The 21010-nt window shown below is 38.2% G+C and overlaps 2 protein-coding genes across 2 annotated transcripts; one reads left to right on the forward strand and one right to left on the reverse strand.

The window, feature by feature from the left end:
* Positions 1-22: 22 nt before the first annotated feature.
* On the forward strand, positions 23-9388 carry LOC119655806. The gene is made up of 4 exons (XM_038061906.1): positions 23-200; positions 408-480; positions 8304-8855; positions 8964-9388. The coding sequence occupies exons 1-4, from the start codon at positions 159-161 to the stop codon at positions 9326-9328; spliced, it is 1032 nt and encodes a 343-aa protein (XP_037917834.1). The 5' UTR covers positions 23-158; the 3' UTR covers positions 9329-9388.
* Positions 9389-12783: 3395 nt separating this feature from the next.
* Positions 12784-13387, reverse strand: LOC119654103 (heat shock protein 27-like). The gene has a single exon (XM_038059267.1). It carries the CDS (start codon positions 13385-13387, stop codon positions 12941-12943), a length of 447 nt encoding a protein of 148 aa, XP_037915195.1. The 3' UTR covers positions 12784-12940.
* Positions 13388-21010: the final 7623 nt, after the last annotated feature.

Raw genomic sequence — 21010 nt, forward strand, 5'->3', positions numbered from 1 at the left:
TTGGTCACGCTGTCATCGGTCTCCACATGTCTACAAAAGTCAAACAATAAATAGGCATGCCATGTCACATTAGGACGAAATTTTGTTTTTACTTTTTAAGTGGTGTGAACTGTTATCGCGATTCCGTGCGTATTTAGGAATATTTATTGATATTCTCAATGCCATCAAAGAAGAAAAAGTACAATGCTCGATTTCCCGCGGTGAGTTGTGCACGAGTGATAGTGGATGGATAAAGGCGGCACTTGGAATTGTGCAGTGAAAAATCTTCGCATTTAGATGCTCGATGTTTTCGTTTTCCCGTCATCTTTTGCGAGGGGCGACTGCCCAATGATGCTCATGATCGCCTGTCTATCGCTTACAGCGGAAAGTGAATGTCTTGCTTAAAAGTGCATTTTTTTTTATTCTAGGGGCGGATCAAGAAGATAATGCAAAGCGATGAGGAAGTCGGAAAGGTGGCACAAGCGGTGCCGATTATAATCTATATCCTTTTGAAACGAAATTAGGTTATGTTTGTTTTGTAAAGTGAAGATTGGCCAAGTTATTGGAGTGGAGGATTGATATTGGCATCGTTTGCATATGTAAAAACCACTCAATTTAGGAACTGTATGTGGTTGGCGGAAGAGTGGGAACGGATATATGTAGACAGGAATACTGCTTAGTGCGAAGATTTTGTGCGTCGATATCGATCAACAGGATTGCGGGTTAACTCCCCTTCGTTGCCCATGGTTGATATTCGGCCTCGTATTTGTCAGTGAATGTTGATGTGAAACGAAAATAATAGAAATACTCTTACTAAAGACAAACTACCGCCAATTTTAGCATCGACCTTATTTTCGTTAAACATTTTTTGAGGAAGTAAAGTTGTTGAATAGTTTACCCAGCGTTATATATCTCAGAACAAATTGGGGAGGTTGTCATTAAAAAGTGATCCTCAGTGTAACATCAAGAAATTCGAAAGTTAACTTTAAGAGCTAGGCATCCTGGGGATGATTAATTTTAAGATCATTCCATTATTTTGGAAATGTTTTTAAATGTTATTTCGTATTCAGTCGTGGGCATTTTTCATCGTAAACACTAGCTTTAATTCAACAGCTATTGTGAAAAAGGCAGGACTAAGTTCATAGAACCGCCTGAAACGCAGATTATGTTTTCTGTTCTGAGATTATTCAGACGCATGATACTCGAAGCCGTTATAAGCAGCAAATGTGAAAAAAAAGGCATACACCAGTTGTAATTTATTCACACAATATTCATTGTGTTTAAGCGATAAGAATGGAAAAGTGTAGTAACTTGATAAGCCGCCCACAAATATTCGCCGGATGACCACTTGTGCCTTCCATTTAAATGCATTTTCCGAATACAAGCCTTCCACGTATTGACAATTTGTGCATTACGAATAATGGAGAGTAGGTCCAAGGAATTGTTCTGCATACTCGTTCGTTTCTTCGAAATTTCTAAAAGTAAAATATTGATGTAAGGAATAATTTCCAAACACGGTTTCTACACGTTAGGAAATAAAGTACGTAGAAAATTATTCTTGTTACCGAAAGATGTGCGCTCTTATTGAGACGATGCTTCTGGGAACCGAACATGCTACGCTTGACCTAGTCCTCCAACTGTTCTTTCATATCGTAGAAGCAGCTTCAATCCGGTAATTGATGGGATTTTCTATTGATGTTATAAGGAACAGCATTCTAAATCGCATATAGGGAAACAAATCCACAATATGCTCATCTTGATTCTTATAATTCGGAGCTAGAATAAATTCTTCCTCTTTTTTCCTAATTGGAAGCAAATGAAATCAAAAGTAAAAACGATACTCGGCATTAGCCCGCTGAAGGTCGTAACTAGAGTTCTCTACCCGCGGGATGTATAGCAACTCCAATTTTTATCTGAAACCAGGCCTGATCTCGATGTAGTTGTGACACCTTCAAATCACCATCCAGCACATCAAACCACCGTTGTTTCGGCTGGCGTTTTGGTCACTTAGTATTGACTTCGATGTTCAGATCAATTTTGGCGAGTGAATTCTCTTTAGCACGAATTACATGGCCATACCATGGCAGACGCATCTCTTGCAATTTTTCCATGATCGGTGCAACCCCATATCGATCGCGGATATCCTTATTTCGGATGTGATCAAGTCGTGTCACGCCACTTGTCTAACGCAACATCTTTGCCTCCATTACCGCAAGACGACGGTCATTGCCCTTTATAGTCGGCCAATACTCAGAACAATAGAGGGCAACAGGACAGACGACATTGCAATTAATTTTAGTTTTGAGACTTTCGTTGATACGTCGATCACCAAGAACGTCAGAAGAAGAAATTTCATGACGCAGTTCTCCATTGACTGATAGCATTGACTCGAGATATTTAAATCGCTCAGTTATGCGCAGGTCACTGCCATCATTTTTGTTATGAGACGCCAGGAAAACATCATCTGCATAAAGTAGTGTATAGGGGGTTGAACGTCCCGTGTGACAGTGTCCATAACAAGAACAGAGAGGGGTGGTGAGAGGACGTTTCTTTGATGAACACCGACAGAGATACGAAGCGGCGTTGATACACCCGTCACACTACGAACTTCACTATTCGGCTGGTTCTAGGTGTTGCAGACCAGGCCAGATTAGCTCGTGTGACATACGGTCAAACGCTTTCTCCAGATCCAGAAATGCGATGTAGGAGTAATCGCGCAGCGTGTATTGCGTCAGTAGTTCCGCAGTTCTTGACAAATCCGACTTGATTCACGGTTATTTGAAAGATGTCGCGAATGCGGTTGCTAAGAATGCGTTCAAAAATGTTCATGGTATTTTCATTCGTTTTATTGCTTCCTCGACTTCAGTGGCGCTTATAGGTGGAATGGTTCCAAATGCCGGCAATGATTGTGGAAGTGGAGGAAGAACAAACTCTTCCGTTGAAATCTGTTGGAAATATTCTCGCCATCTATCTGTTGCGGCTCGTCGGTCGATAAGCAAAATACCCTTCTTGTCATTAACACAACAGAAGTATTCGATATCTTGTGTGCGCTCGTGTCGGCCTTTGACAATTCGATAGAGATCTCTCTCGTCATCCCGAGTGTCCACTTTATCGTAAAGATCTTTGTAGTGAACCGCTTGGCTGACATTGATCGGTTTCTTCTTTCTTATAAATTTACCAACTGGACAACGTTTTATCGTTGAGAAACTTGGAGGCGTTTCTCTATCACCACGTCACGGACTTTTATTTTAACATCATCATTCCAGAGCAAGTTATCTTGGTTGATGAATCGCTTACCTGGCTTGGTGACCCCGAGGGTTGCATAGGCCGCGTTATGGATCGAGTCTTTAACTTAATTCCACGATTCTTCTACATTCGTAATGGTTGGTAATCGCCCAAGTGAGATCATTTCTTCTTTTTTCTCATGAAATCGAAATCACTTAATGTGCGGTGGACCAGTGCGTTTTTAATGCTGTTTTATCGGTGGGTTGATTCGCAAGAGAACAATCAACGGACGATGTTGAGGTGCGATGGTCTCATAGGAAACGCCTTTGCAGTCGGTGACGGTGGTAAAATGTTGGCGTCTTGTGAGATTATAGTGGATTTGCGTTTTTCTATTCCCACTATAAAATGTAGGAAGGTGAGATAATCGTTTAATGAACCATATATTCATAATTACAAGGTCATAGATGGCCGAAAAATTGACAATACGCTCATACCCTCATTGTATGCTCAAAACCTTTTCCCCCCCTTCTCGGCATCAGGTTGATGCATACGCGGTGAAAAAGTGAATAGTGCAATCAGCTTATATAATGGTGAGCTTCACCAATCGGTCATCAAATTGTTCGACTTCTTTAATTGCTTCACAGAAACCCTCTGAGATGACAATGTTAATACGGTGTTGAGTGTGTCGGCTACCAAAATAGAGAAGTGTATAGTCATTTTTACCGCGAACGCGTCCTATTTTGCAGCTTTTGGCACCAAACCATCGGGTTTCTTGTGCAAATATTTAGCGTGCAGACACGTTTTTGGTTTGTTCGGACTAATTTACTTACGTTCTGACGCCGTCCATGCGCCAAGAACCCTTGGCCATTTCTCGAAAGGACTGAGGTCGATCCTGTCGTGTCGACTAAGGTGAACGCCCTAGTATTTTTCCGAGGCTTGTGACTCATTTGCATGCATTTGCTTGGTCGGCCTGTCGCGGGGCCTGTCACCAATTGCGATCATGTAGGATTTAACAGAGTGGAATAACTCTAACTGTACTTTATTTTATTTTTTGTATCGATTAGAGTTTCATAAGCGCAGCTTTTACTTCCTTAGCGGTAATTAATTTGGTTTGGTAAGTTGTTTCACTTGTTGATTCCTCGTACTATCGGTCCGAATTTTAGAAGGAGCTAGAACTTCTTCGCATGTTTTTGCTTTCATTTTCACATATGAGGAACGAACAGTAATCCACCATCATGCCTTCATCCCAGAAGTCTCCGCATCGATCCTCAATTTCCGCCATATCTTGATAGAACCGCTCATCACACTCAGCACCTAGGTTCTGAGGGAAAAAATCCAAATGGCTCAAGAGCAAATCCATCTGAATGATCATGTTTGCACCCGAAAATCGAAATTGAATATTTCAAATTAACACCTCTTAAAATTGATATCTGTAACTTATGTTTACCAATTACGTTGTATTTCTACACCAATGTATTGACTTTTTCCATCTAATCCGGGCTTCTATTGTTGCCCAAAAATTTATGAACAACATCCCTATATGCTCCCCATACTTCTAATTCGAGTTAAGACAAACAACCACTGAATGCATTGCTTTCATACACTACCCTGATTTCAGGTCCATCCAAAATGCCAGATTCGGCCTTGTTAGGTGAAATCTTGAATTTCTGCTTCAGATATAATATCGCTGGTCCATCAGCTGACAACTTTGTAGGGAAATTCGTGGAAATGCCAAGGTGGAAGAATAATCTTGTGCAACGAAAGGAGCTTTCATGATATTGAACCCAGGAGGCGTGTTTTCGTCTCATAGTGGCGAAAAACGCTTGTAGTGCTCACGATTGCGACTACCGCCTATTTTTGCCACCTTGTAGCCCTAATATGGACATTATTTTGAGATATACGCAAATTTTTCAATCGTGTTGGTCGTAATTGGAGTACCTCTGCATGGTTTTCATAGATTCGTAACTTTCCTTCACATTCCATATCCTACTGGAATTGAAAGCTTATTGTTCGCTTTATGCAGTAAGACAGCCTTCAAGCCATTTTTGCTTTCATCAATAAAAAGGCCCCCTTCAGTAATATATTGTTGCCGGAGTGCAGCAAAAAGATGGGGGATGTCGGAGCAATAGCAGGATTCGGATACCGCAACATAAAATTTTTCCAGTTTTTTGCTTCACTTCCGATAGTACGTGACTTTTGCCTCAGAGGACAAATACCCATACTGCTACATTGGAGATACTTAGACTTCGATTTCGATGGATTTCGACAATTAAAGGTTGCGGACTAAATCATTCAATACCGCGTGACATTAACTCCCACTTTCCGATGTTCTTTGCCGTTTCGTCCCAGAAGAAGGACCTACCATTGGTAGAGAATTGGAATGGGGCATTGCCTTTGTCACTGACTGCACATCTAGATACAATGTGAACGTTGACATGAGATTGCGAGTTGCGTCAAACAAAAATAATCAGTTTCATGATTTATCGGCTCTCTCCACAACATCGGTCTTCCAAATGAGAAATATTTCTCTTCGATTTTCGAGGTATGACAAAATGCATCGACAAGTATCGCATACAGTATCTGGCGTTCATGTTTTTTCTAAATATATAGGCACAAACTCGAAGTGCTGTTTATATCATTTCAAGACTGATGGATCGTTCATCGGAAAACATTTCCGACTTTTTTTGAAAACATTTCTCTACAAACATAGCACAACTTGTGCGTCAGGTAATACTTTGCACATCATATTTGCACTACTGATGTATAATTACAAGAAGGTGCTATGGTCCTATTTGCGGTTACAGTTGTTTATAGAAACAAAGGAGCCCGTTACACTCTACTAGAACCGTTTTCACGGATGTTTTTCGGCTTCGACTGACCAACTATGTTCATGTACCGAAATACGTGGTGGCACCCGCAACATCAATCATATGTCATCACACGATCGCACATGAAAACCATACACAGGTGAGAACAAATACACGCGAAGATGCACCGAATGAATTCGTCATTCTCATTTCCCTGTTACAAACAGTTTCATGCCCCGCCCACAGAGTGCATGGTTTCCTTCAATGGGTGGAATTCGGATCCTCGGAAAATTTTTATATATAGTAAGCGTATTTTGGCTGAAAGATGACAACGGCACCGAATTTGATGTCCCTCGACGCACTCTGAGCGTTAAATCCCCCCTTGTTGTTTTGTACGAAATCTAAAAATGCAACTATCTCAACATCCACAGCAAGTTGAGGCTGTTCCGCACGAATGTTCTTCCTGTGCGTTATATGGGGGTAGCACATGAAAAGTAATTACCATTGTTACTCGCTTTCACTAACTCGTGTCTGTGTCTTTATCAGCGTGTTATGATTTTTTTTATATCATTATGATATATTTTGAATTTCTAATCCCCAAGATGGCTACCCTCTCGCTAGTATCATTAGAGAATTGCGGCGTCCAATCCCGCCATACTTTTTCTCCCAGCTTTCTACAATGCCTCCTAGAAATCATTTGTTTGAGAATATCTGCCGTTTGTGGACCTGGAGTTCGAGCAAATGCTACAGATGTTTAACCAGATAACTGTTTATCGATTGGGGAGACATATAATACGACATCTTAAAGTAACCAGTCTTGTACCAAGAAGGAAGGGTCCTCGAGGTCATTATCTTGCTGGATGACAAACGGTGGTTGTATGCCTAAAGTCGCGTTTTCTAGCAAATTAATGCACAACACATTAAAACATGCTTCCTTTTCATGTTCCAGTTAATAAATACCAATCTACTCACTCTGGTCGTTTCCAAGCCCCAAGTTAACTGATTTTCGCCATCATGCTTGACGATTGCATGTATATCGCGAGTTTTAATCTCCATAATGGCTTACCTGTAGACAGAGCTTCCTATCAATCCCAATACAGTTTGTATTTGCTTTTGCAAGATCCAACCAAATAAAAGTTTGGTACCATCATTGTAAAGTTTGATTTATCAATATCATCCCCTGAGTAGGAAGGCGTAAAAGGGTATGCTGAAGAGGAAGGCTCTCCCTTTCGAGCCCTATTCAAGATCCGTTACGGTCACTAGCAAGCTTATTGAGGCAATCATCCGCATAATTTGCAAGGGGGCTCGCAGAACAGGTCTTAGATTTGCCGTCGGTTGCAAAGTAGAGGCGCTAATAAATGGGATAGGACTCTTTCTGTCAAATTACCCAACCGAAGAATCTGGGAAAAATCATGGAGATGTTCCTATATGAGGCCTCAAAATACATCCCATGCCGATTCTTGTTCTAATGAGTATATTAATATCTTTTCAAATGTTGCTGGGAATCCATCCTTAACTTCATTTCCGGATTAAATAATTTTGTAAAAATGAATAGTAAAACAAAGCTTGATAATGAAATGTTTGAAGGGAATCGGACGATAATAAACAAAGTTATAGTAGGTCAAAGTTGTCTATTTCTTGTGAATTTACTGTATTTTAAGATAACATAAAATGTTAGCCTCACACAATTGAATAGCCTTTTTTTGAATAATACAACCCAAGTAAGTGTAATCGAAACTAATTCTTCGCAATGCTGAATGGAGCAGTTGTCGAAAGGCAACTTTACTGGTGATGTCACCGCGTTTTCGGTATATAGTATCTATAGCGACTCCCATTTGATGACAAGCATTGCCTATATCGACAGTCGGAAATATCGTTTCTTGTGGTGAAGTGTTACATTATATCTTGATTATGCTGTTCATTCATATACCAGGCATTGTCATAGCATTTAAGAACCAATTGTTCTTTCTCTTCACTAGTAATGGGCTGGCCCAGAGACTGCCAGATAGCCGACTAATACTTTGTTTCGTCCTAAATTTAAATTCAGTTTTACCGGCTTAAAATTTCGCCACATTATGCTGGGACAATTTTGGTACATGAGAAGTTGTAGTCAGTTCTGCGGATTTAAAATATAGTTGCAAGCTGAGTCGTAGAGTCTAAGAATATTTTTCGGAAACCGCACTCTTGGCTAAAAAATCCTCCATTTTCTTAGTATTTAATCTGTAATTTGACGACCACATTGCTTTGATACTTTTTCATAAATTCGTATAACTCCTTAACTAAATTAAACACCTAAAACGCTTGAACTTTTCGTGGAATCCCTTCTGGAGAAGTCATTACGGATTACAACATCACGAAATGCAAAAACGCTTTCACCATCGCATATGAAACAATGTATTATGGCAGAAAGTCGTTTCGATTTTCTTCGTGAACTTGTCAAAAACATCCCAGATATAAGTGTTGCCGAAGAAATTGCACACGATAATTCTCCAGGGCCACCCACGTTAGGTCAAAATGAAGCACCATATGATCTTAGTATGCCGTCGACTAGTTGTGGTATTACAATACAGGCGTCACCATCTACTACCAATGGGAATCCTCGAAACGGACTCCAAATGCATGCATCTATTCCACCCGTACAAAGATCAGTGTCTGTTCCTAGTGCATCACGAGCTGAACTGAAGCGACCATACTGCGAGTCAGTAACTGAATACCCTTCAAAATTTTCGGCAAATTTTTACAAGGAGAATTCAGTGATACAACACACTTCAAATTCAGATGTATCACCGCCGAAAATTCGAAGAACTGATTCGGAATCTGCTGCACATTCAATCAACCTACCAGGTAAGTTATTGAACTTGAGTCTTCGCTAAGGGGCTGACGTCAGTAAGCAAAATTCAATTTAAGAAATGATGCGTGGAGAATCTCTTGTCATCACTATTATCTTTACAGCAACACAAACCACAATTCGAAGACTTCAGCATCAATCGAAGTCAATTCCCTGCACATCCAAAGAGTCACAGCAACTTCAATCGCCACTGCAATCGCAATCACAACCGATTATCACGCCAGCGCCAATAATTAATGTAGATATCTGTAACAAACCTATCGTTAAAATAGATTATAGTAATTTAGCTTTACCTGACAAAGAACCAACTGAGTGTACAACAAAAGAAGATAAAAGTAAAAGTTTAACATCAACATGCATCAGTCCAGTCATAAATATAGACTTATCCAACTTTCAGAGTGTTGCAAAAGACAAAGTAACAAAACCGACATCCACATTAGATTTGGATGAAGACTATGACAATATTTAAAATTGTTTATTTTTTTTATTTCATTTTTTTATGTTTGAAGAATAAAAAAGAATGTGATTATGAAAATTGTTTCACTATTCGGATTAGAAAAATCAGATCCTCGAACGGACTGTTGGCGTCAGTGACGGCCTTCGTGCTGCCCTGGCAGGAGAGAGGGGAAACTCAATGGGCAGATACACTGAATCCCGTATCCACCACATAGGAATAGCAAGAGGAAAGCGATTGCGACCGTCACTTTAAAGTTTTAATTTTTTATCAATTTGCATCCTTGCCCGGTCATCCGGGTATTTTATTCTAAGCCAATATCGAATGAAGAAATAGTTTGGAGTAGGATACCAGTAAACTTGTTGATTAGAAGATGGAAATGGCAATGAGTAGGACCCGCTTTGATGTAGCGCTGCACTTCAATTGGTGACTATATCATCCCATGAAATTTACATTCTGAGGATACGCAATGAATGAGCTGAGCTGCAAATAATGCTCCTTTTTGGGAAGTTATCCCGGAATGCGAGGGGATTCCAAGAATACTCGATAGCCGTAGGTAGATTTACATTGATCGAAGCAACATTAGCATCATATTTATATATGCATACAATATAAGATCTAAAAAATAAATGAGCAAATCCTGTTGTCGGTAAATTCTTGCAATATACTGTTATTGCAAAGGAGTGGCTGTTTTATAAAAATAGCTCCTTAGTTTACTATAGTTCTTTTGAAAATAAAACTATTGAAAGGAAAGGTTTCCAATTAACTATAGAATTTTATTTACGGTGAGGTAGCAAACACGTGTTTCGGACACAACATGTGTCCTTCTTCAGTACTTATTTTGTCCCTTTATGTATTTTTTGTATGATGTCCACGTTGCCCCATGAAATGTTATAGCCGCTGTCTACGATTTGTTTTGCGACTGCACACTTAACGTGCTGTAGTGGGTTCTTAGTTGCTAGTTCCGCTTCTTTAGTATGTTCCTCGAATCGTGTTTTTACCAATTGCTTAGTCTGCCCTATATATAGACTGGTGCATTCCGGACAAGTAATTTTATAGATCCCGTTCTCTTCCTCCTTGGATTTTGGGTCCTTTACACTCCTAAGTCGCGTTTTAAGTTGTGCATGTCTACTTGTTGGGACAGCCTCTATTTTAAATCCTTTAGGCCATAACGAGGTGTATGTAATGCTCGATCTCACTGTTGTCTTATCATTAGTGCCTAGTAACGACGTCAATTGTTTTCTATTATTGATAGCCTGTTTCTTCCTTATTATAGCGTCTATAACGTCGGTGCTATAACCGTTCTTTCTCGCGGTGTCTTTTATATAAACCAGTTTTTTGATATATTTCGATCTGGTTAGGGGGATGTTTAGCATTCTATGTACCATGCTGTGGAAGACCGCGAATTTGTGCTGGTATGAATGGAAAGAGCTGCTAGGAATGACTCGTTGGGTGGTTGTGGGCTTCCTGAATATATCGAACTCGAGGTCTTTCCCGTTTCTAATGATTTTGATGTCCAGGAATTGTATTTCTCCCATTTGTTCAGTCTCCATAGTGAATATAATATTTTAATGGAACTGGTTGACTTTTTCTAGCAATCCATTCAACAGCGATTTGTCCACGGTGGCTAGTACATCATCAACATATCTAACCTAAAAAGTGGGCATTATCCCACGCTGTTCCATTAGTTCCTCTAGACCTGCCATAAACATTTCGCTTAGTAGAGGGGAAAGTGGATTACCCATTGCCGTACCTGCGGTGGTTTTATAGTATTCATTCCGGAGGGTGAAATAGTTTTCACTTATACATATAGACGCACGCTTTGTATATTGGCGATTTTCCCTCTTTTCCTTGGGCGAGGTGTGTTGTTTGTTAAGTCACGTTTTGAAGTTGTGTAGGGCCCTATTTGATAGGTATACTCGGAAAAAGGGCTTTCACATCAAACGAATCTAGGATTTCATGTTGCCTGATTTTAGTATCCTTCAGCTTGCCGACCAACCTGAAAGTTGTTTTTTACGACATATTTGCTACGATAGTCACCGATAGCGTTTACTTCTTGTAGTGACCATTTCAGAATATTGTAGGTAGGGGAATTAGTGTCCGCGATAATTTCCCGTGTTTCGTTCTCATTTTTATGTATCTTGGGTTGTATTCTGAACCTAGGCAAAGAGGGATTAGGCATGTGTAATGCGGCTATGTTCTTGACAAGGTCAACACATTTTCTTGTGTTTTGTCCACTCTTTCGATTGACTCTGGTAGAGGATTTGTTCTTAGTTTGAAGAAGTTGACGTTATTTAGTTTCTGGAGTGCCAAGCCTTCGTAGGTCGTTCGGTCTAGTATTACCAGTTTGTTACCTTTATCTGCTTCTAGGTAAAAAACTGGTTTCTTGTTTAGCTTTTAAATGATCCGCTCTTCCTTGTTGTGTTGTTTATTTGTCTCTTTGCTGTATTGGTGAATAATATTTTTAACAAGAAATCTCATGTGTTAATTTTAGATGTGTATGGTATGCCAAGAGAGTGATCCTATCCAATTTTGAGAACTTTGATTTAATGCTCTCTTTGATGAGGCTTTCTTCCAGTGTTCTGGTATGTTTGTCGGTATTTCTGTTAGGGAGTCTTGATGGAAACTTGATGTGATTTCGGCACTACCCTGTGTTTAAGGCAGAGCTGTAGGAATTTAATATCCTGGCTCAAGTCGGCGAGTTGCTTTTTGTACTTAAGTAAGGTGTTGAAAGTGGAACCTGACTTGGATGTCATTTTATAAGTTTTATAAAAATAGTTAAATTGGAAACCTTTCCTTCTAATAATTTTATTTTAACTCTGGGGATTTGCCAGGCCGAATTAGTCGGAAATATGAGTAATCGGGATATGCTTTATCGAGATTCCACTGTATATTGGCTACGTCACAAGATAATGACATGTTTTATAAATGGACTAATCTCATAGTTAATTAATCGCAAACACCAGCGCATAATGGATGTCCTACCTTCAAACTGCTAATTTGAATGTCTCTTTTGTTTTAAACCAGGAAAGCTACCAATGGGACGTAAAGTGAACATTGTTAGCTATTTTTATTGCTATTATTTATTGTTTTCTATAGATAGATCGAAAAACTTCCATGACGAAAATCCATTTGGACAAGACCAGCTCGGTTCAAAGGTAAAAATAGAATCCTTGCTGTTTGTCTTCTTCACCGTGCAAGGAGAGAGCTTATAGTGAAAACAGCTGACTATTGTAGAAAGACAGCAAATATTTCATCAAACGTAAGTTTAGAAGTTGTTTAGCGAAAAGAAAATTAGACCAATATAGTTTTTTAATATTTTATTCGTTAACAGATTTACCCGAAAACAATTTTCGCATCGTTCACGTAGTCCATTCTGAAAAGTCCCAACATATTTCATCAGCGTTCAACGTTTGCTGTCTTAGAACATTTAGCTGGCACTCTTAATAAAACCTAAAATACAAATTCCTATCCTCACTTTCTTAATTTCATTTATTTAATATACAAGGACGGAGAAAACGGCACTTTCACCGTCATCATATACTACTAATTTATACATCGAAATTCGCGCGATCCTTTGACCATTGTAACATATTCGAAAAATCAGACTTAACACCAAGAAGAAATCTAAGAACTCTTCTGAATGGGTATGTTTCGTTCCACTACAGGTTCGTCCAAACATTTCTTAATTGGTGCCTGGATCTCTAGTATCCCTTTCGTCGACAGTGACGATAATACCTTTTCCGTATCGAAACATTCAGGGATTGTATATTTACGAACAAAGTAACGCCTAATTACGCCACCTTCGTCTTCTTTTTCGCCGTGCATACCTTCAATCACTAATATGTTGCCTATTACCTTGATCTGAAGATCCTCGGGACTGAAATTCTCTACATTGAAGCGCAAATGGAAGTTCTCCTTGTCCGATGAAACTTCTTCGGATGGTTTATCTGTTGTTGTCATTGAGTAATTAGCATAGATTTTGCTGGCCATGTATGGATTTCTCCAGTTTTCCACCATTCGTGCGCCAAGAGTTTTGCGCATAATATTTGAAACTAGCCATCTTAAAGCCATCGCGTATTCAATACTTTTTATTAATTTTGTTCAAAAATTGATTTTTTTTCACTTCGTTTATATTTCCCTAAGGATACAGATAATATTGATTTCTCAGCGCCGCGATTTTCAAAGAATATGACTCGAAAAGTATTTAAAATTCATGCCAACTAGCGCAATGAAACTACGATTTTGTTCTATACAATAAAGCGGGTATGATGATATTTCGAGAGACTGCTTCGTTTCAAAGGGAACTAAGGTTTTCCTATGAAGTAAGGAAGTACAGAGTTGAGTATGTAGGTCGAATATGTTGGCGTATATTTATAAGTAGTCCTTTGAATATTGCCAAACAATTATGAATTCATGAAATGCAACTAACTAGAAGAAATTGTTTTTTTCCTAAGAGGCTTTAATGGAATTATTATCATTGAGGGGGGAGGGGGTATGAAGAGATATTGCGCCTCTTCATCCCAATCATAATATGCCATTAAAGTGGCCGACTACTTCGGAGTCAAAAATTCAAGCCCATTTTTGGGAATTAGCTGCGAAGGCACTATCGAAGATAATTGAGTTTTCATTTTATTTTTTGATAATTGTTTGGTTTTTACAAATGTTATTTTGAAAGTTGATAATATCTCTCGCCATGACCTTGAAACTCCTTTATTTGAGTAATCTCAAATCAATAAAATATGTTTTTAATTAGTGCTAGGGTATGTTTTCCTCGAGCCTTTTTTGTATTAAAATTTATCGAAATTACTATAATATATATTTTTTTAAAAATTGAATTTACAGTCCCTGGCCATATTATTAGACGCACTGCAGATTCTATGCAAAATCTTAATTATCGGGTGTTTTCCAGCTTTAAAATTTATTAACAGACACATTTATGTAATTTGTATGTATAATATACTTAGTTTCCTAATTGTTAACAAAAATAAAACATCATCTTTTTAGAAAAAAAATATATTTATTAACTGCTAAAGAACTTTGAAATGTATGCCATAATATACAAATATTTTGTTAAGCTGCCTTTTGTCGCTATTATAGCTTCAATTCTGCGCGACATGCTGTCAATCCAAGATTTACTGTATCCAGCAACCACACATCGTTTATTTTTTCTAGGAGCTGAGTTTTAGTTGTGATCACCTCTTTAGCCACTTTCCTATTAATCAGCTCCCACACATTTTCAATTGGGTTCATGTCGGGGCTATTACCCTGCCAATCCAATAGAGGAGTATTCTGCTCTCGCAAATAAGTTTTCACAGATCGCGCCGTATGACAGGGAGCCTTATCTTGCATGAAAATGAAAGGCTCTCTATTCGGAAACCACTCTCTGAGCTGGTAAACCAACCGAGTTTGCAAGACTTCTATATACTGATCTTGCCTCATAATGCCTTTTACCACGCACAAACGTCTAGTACCTTTACCGCTGATAACTGACCAGATCATAACCTTGGTAGGGTACTTTACAGTTTGAACAACGCAGTCAGGATTAAATTTTTTTTCAGGGGGACGGCGCATAAAGTGAGTTCTCTTCTGCAAAATTTCAAATGTGCTTTCATCACTAAAGCAGACCTATCAAGAATAGACAAAATAAATGAATATCCTAAGTATCAGTTCTTATCTTTCATTATTTCATAGTAAATGATGCATCTAATATCAACTTACTGATCTCCAGGTATTGACATCTTTATCACGCCACTGTGTTGCCCATTTCCGACGCTTGGCTTTTATCGCAGCCGTTAACTTAAGCCTCTTGGTGGGTCGGCAGGCCTTTAAATGTAAGTCCTTTAATTTTCTACGTACAGTGCACTCAGACGCATTAGCATTAGCATCTTCCCGTTCAGATTTTATCTGTCTTGTGATAGTGCATCTGTTTTCTAGGCAAATTTGCCTTAGATATCTTTCTGACCTGGTAGTAAAAATGGGTTTCCTACCGTATCTATTCCTTCGTTTCGGACTTAGTTTATGACCTGACTCCACTTTCTTCTTTATGCGTCGTACGGTGGCTTCAGACATCTTCAAACTTCGTGATATTTCGCGGTTGGAAAACGTTTTCAGATCAATGAGGGCCTTTACTTTAGCTATTCTACGCGGTGAAAGGTCGTCTTTTTCAAATTTATTATTTAAATTTGTTAAATGCCATGGATACACAATCAACAAATAGTTGCATAGTATAAAAATGCGAAATAAATTAACACACCGTATAAAACCACAAAAAACACCGTCTGTACCTATAGCAGTCGAGAATGCACTGAAACAATTTATATTTATTTGAGCTCTTGAGCCAAAAATGGTAGCACTGTAATGCGACACGTAAAAAAACAATATTAAACACTGTATTATAAATTTCTCAAACAAAAATAATTATATGTAAGGTTAAATGTAAATAATATCGCATATAATCCAGTACAACATATACAATTATCAATAATTTAAAGTGCGACTTATAAATTGGTCAGGGACTGTAGACCTATGTTTGGGGCCTAATAGGGGTAAAGTAAGTAAAGTAAAAGTAGAACAAAACAAAAATTTCGAAATCGTCTTCGGAGAACATAGCCACATGTCTACTGAATAATTACAAACAAAAATTATCAGTCTCCAAATATTTTTAGTAGAAGTCATACCATAAAGTTTAAAAAAACTACAACTTTTACCAGATCACGTTCAAAAATAAATGATGATGTAAAGTGAGATTACAGAAACTTGCGATTTAATCTAGAAAACCCGAGCCGTAGAGCTTTGCTTTCTCGCTGGAGAGTGGCTTTTGGTTTGTCAGCAATACACTCTTCTTGAGAAGGATTCACATCTGAAAAACGATCTGACGAAGTGTCCATGTGCCGCTGAAAGGCTCGAGGCGGTTATATTTTAGGTTCCATACATCTACGAAGGAAGGAAGTATTTTTGATAACATCAAAATTTGAAATATACGAAACAAAAGCATCAATTTCTTGAAATCCCGAAGATAGATCACTACTTTAAGTTCTTTAAGGGGGTCATCCCCTGTGTCCCCGAGGAATCGAATTTTTTTTTGGCTTCAGTTGTGTCTAGATATAGTGTAGAATATATGGGCAGAATGATTTTTTGATATTCACGGTCGTTCGGAAATTACAGTGTTAAACATAATAATAAGTCACATGCCAGATTTATGTCCATCGCCGTAATAAAGCGCGTATTTATCAGTCCGAATGATATTTGAATGACTTTGCTAAAAGGACAAGAATTGAAGCCAAGGCTGTACATGCGTTTTTTGAAGAAACCTAAGGTTTATGAACTAGGTATAGCAGATTAATGGTCAGTTAAGGTTTTATGGCTAAAAATCGCATTCTACTTTTTAAATGCGTTTTTGTCGAAACTGCGTGTTGAAAATCGACTGCCATCATAGCCCAAAGTCTATCCAACGGAATTCTTTGAAATTTTCACGACTTATTTAGAACATATTTCTACGGTCTGCAAACTAGGATAATTGCGATTCATTCAGTAGTTTTTTTTATTCATTAAAGAAGCCGTGAAAAAAACACTAAAGTTGACAAAAAAAAGTTTAACAAACCACCAAAAATTTAGCTTTTAATATTTTTTAATAATCCTAGTTTTGCGGACTGTAGTTAAGTTTTGACGTTAAAATGCCGTTTACTTTTTTTTTCTTTAAAATGATCGTAGCGCCCTCTAGCGTGGCAGCAGAAAAACACCTTTTTTTGGAGATGGGTGTATAAATTGCTCTGTATTTCAATAACGAACTATGCAATCGGACTGGAAAACGCTCAAGATATTAATAAATCTATGGGGATACAAATCTATTCGTATTTGTATCTTCATCCAGTGCTTCACAAAAAATTTCTAAGCAAAGCCAAAAAAAAAAACGGCCTTCACACGGGATGACCTCCTTAACCCGCAGAAATTTGAAGATGCCATTTTCTAAGTGCCTCAGCAATATACTTGGCTCCCATGTGTAATTTGCAGTTTTGTATGAAAGCAGAATGTGCATAGAGGTTTCACTACCTTACCCATATAATCTGGATAAAGTATCCTCGAATATTCCCTGTGTCGATAAATGATAGTTTAGCATACAATGACCTGTGAATATAACCACTATAATCCTAAGGATAATTTAAAGTAAATTGATTTGGAAAAAATGGATTAACTTCCGATTTGTTGCTCTCATATGGAAACTTTAGTCAACTTCTCCTTGGCAATAGTCGCATCTATAAAAAGCACTGTGCGATGAAACAGAAGGTTTTTCTGAAGGATGCATTGCGATCAATATATATAGGGTGTTCCGAAACTACCGAACAAGCTGTGTTAAATTAAATTAATTAAATTTAAATGAAATTTTTCTGTGGTTTACTAATCCTTTAATTGCTCTAAAATTTGATTTCTAAGAAAAATCTTACTAAAATCATAAACTGCAGTAGCCGGGCATCAAAATGAACGTTTAATTGTAGCAAAGTTTTTACTCTAACTTATGAAGGTCAACCTGTAAAAATAAGCTAAATTGGGCAGGAGTAATAGTCCTCAAAAGAGAAAAATTTTATTTGGCTCCCCCAAAAATTTTGCTATTTTACCTAATTTTCTCGAATTTTAACATACACAATGTACTAAATTCCTTGCAGAAAATTATTTAAACTTCATGTTATCCCAATTACTCCTATTGATGGCGAAAATCTTTTTACAGAAATTTATATTAATGAATTATCTTCGCAGATTAACTTGGGTTTTTTAGTTTCAAGAACTGTAATGGGTTAGTTGCAAAATCAGTAATAGTTAGAACCTTGCAAGATCTATCTTAGACGATCAGTATGACAAAACTATGGCAATGACTGATGTATCGATAAATATTTAAATTTTCAAATAAAACCTGTCAGTCAGGATGGACTAATGATAAGTTGAGTGTATTGTATTGTTAATCGAAACATGACTTCCAAATGGATGGGACTATAAATGAATGCAATGTTTATAATGAACACATCAATCTATCAGTTTTTCATCAGTCCATTTTTGATGGATTGACTTATGACAGACTGATGCAATACAGGTTTGTAGGATAGGTCTAAGTAGTTAGTTCTAAAGTTTGTAAATGTTTAGTTGCAAAGTCGAGAATCACTGTAAGTCATAAGATTTATGAATAAGAATAAAGTGTTTAAGGAACAGAGAACTTCCTTTCAATGGTACAACTTAAAGACGGTGATTTCCAAAGGTAAGAGCTAGGCTAAGTAATTCCCTTACGGGTATTAGTAGCCACCCGACATAAAACAGGGATAATCATTTTGGGAACCGTGCCTAGCTAGTTGTCAGTCGGAACATAAAGTTCGAATGAAGGTAGAAGGATTCCTGCAAAAACCCAGAATAACAAATAATCATCCCACTCACAGATTTGCATTGAAATAAGAATATATGGTACTATTAAGTCCACGCACTCATTGGGATATGTGAGTCAGATGCATAGTATAGCTACATGCTTGATATGACGAAAAATTCTTCATTGAGGAATATACGTAAATTTTGTCATGAGAAAATTTTGACATTGTATATCGCAACGCAAGCTTTTTTTTTGTTATTTGTTTTATAGGCAATCAGTTTTCACTTCGGGATATGTGAAAACTCCTTTGGCTATCTTTAAGATTGCGAGATCTTTTTTTGTGTTCATTTAAAAAAAATGCTAACAAAAATGTAAACAAAGTTAAAATTCTTCTCATCAAGGCCAGTTTCCCAAGGAGAAAATTTGACGAATAATTATTAAAAACAATACACTAATATTATTGATGTTGCTATTCCCCATAAACAACTTTGAAAGAAAATACGCAAAAATCACCTTTGAGCCACTGGCTTATGAAATCAAAGAAATTTGGTGCCTCGAGAAGGTGGTTATGGTTCCCATAATATTGTTAGCCACAGATTCTTTACCTAAATATATCAAGCTAAGACAAGTGGAGGACATTGTTTCAGAATATATATGCAGGTTTTATCACTATATTCACTGGATCTGCAGTATCCGCGGATATCTCTAGCTTCCCCAGGTGATAATTTGGCCTGCGATGACCTCTGCAACTAAAGCTTTTTTTGCGGTGGGGAATAAACAACCGTGGGAGTGTTAAGTTCCTAGTAAGCTCACCCGGTATAGTTCCTTCAACCGTTCAGAGAGTCATTCCTTAGCGCCATGGTCATAAACCCTTTCCCGATTCCACAAAAGGGTTTTGATCCATGTGGCGGCGTTCCTGCTTCTTTCTTGGTTAGCTCATTCGATGTCTCATGCCGCTTTAGTTTCTTTGGAGGTTGAAGAAGAAACGCTTACTGCTTACTTATTAGTTCAAAATATGTTTTCCTAGAACCGATGACTCCTGCAGCCAACTCCTCAGTTTTAAGTGCATCTGGTAATTAGTTGCTGAATTAAGCCGTTCAGATTACCCGGCGTCAAAATATGTAGTGTCGAAACGACATGGACCCATATTTTGTGCGTGTTGGAGCATCATAAAGCCTTTTTAAAATCAAAGAATTTGTGTTGATAACTTCATTCTATCTTGGCTGATGCATTTCGGTAATTTGTGGAGCGGCTATCGTTGGGTTGGTGAAATAAATATATTTTCACTTATTTTGTGGAGCGGACATTGGGTTGATGATTTCAGCGTTGTGAGGATCCAACATATCGTTATGCCTATTGGGAGATTGAATGCGGAGGAGAGAACTTCCTTTCATGCCGTGTTCTCGCTTAACTCTTCGTTTTTATATAATTTTTATACTAGCGCGGAGAAAGACCCTGTTGAGGAGAATTGATCCGCTGTAGGTACTGTTTCGATTGCTGATGATGAGTTGATATTTTTTTCAAAATCATGGAGTGCATTTGAAAGTGCTGCATGGAATAGTTTTTTTCTTCGTAACTAAACTGGAATGATAAGGCGATTCGGATGTATTTTTGTATTATAACGAACCTGTAATTGAATTATATAACTTGTTGTATTTAACGCGAAGCTATTCTCAAGTTCTTCCCGGCTGATTTCGAAAGACAATTACTCATCATATTTTAGTCCGACCATACATATATTAATTTCAAGTATAACAAGCAGTGGAATCTGTATCGTGATTTGACGTCGGATACCAGTCGACTCAGCTGTGAATGAGTACCTGAGTCAAAATCAGGGTAATAATCTCGGGCGAGCGCAATGCTGACCACATTGCCTGCTGCAGTATACTGTAGTGTATCGTTTCGGTCTTGAATGAAGTGTTCTAACACACTTCAAGGCCCTGATCCAATATGGATTGGAGCGGTTGGGATTTTCGATCCTAAATAGCAGAAATTATCAACGGTCTCAAAATTGTAGTCTCCTATTTTTGTTCTTCCCGTTTGACCAGTGCGGTTTGATGTAGTTGGTTGGTTGGTTTTCGGTGCTGACGCTGCCACCATATATTTTGTCTTGCCTTCATTGATGTGCAGTCCAAGATCTCGCGCCGCCTGCTCGATCTGGATGAAGGCAGTTTATACGTCTCGGGTCGTTCTTCCCACGATGTCGATATCGTCAGCATAGGCCAGTAGTTGGGTGGACTTAAAGAGGATCGTACCCCTTGCATTTACCTCAGCATCACGGAGCATTTTCTCCAGGGCCAGGTTAAAGAGGACGCATGATAGGGCATCCCTTTGTCGTAGATCGTTGT

The sequence above is a fragment of the Hermetia illucens genome, chromosome 4 (assembly GCF_905115235.1).
Source record: "Hermetia illucens chromosome 4, iHerIll2.2.curated.20191125, whole genome shotgun sequence".
NCBI classification, from domain to species: domain Eukaryota; kingdom Metazoa; phylum Arthropoda; class Insecta; order Diptera; family Stratiomyidae; genus Hermetia; species Hermetia illucens.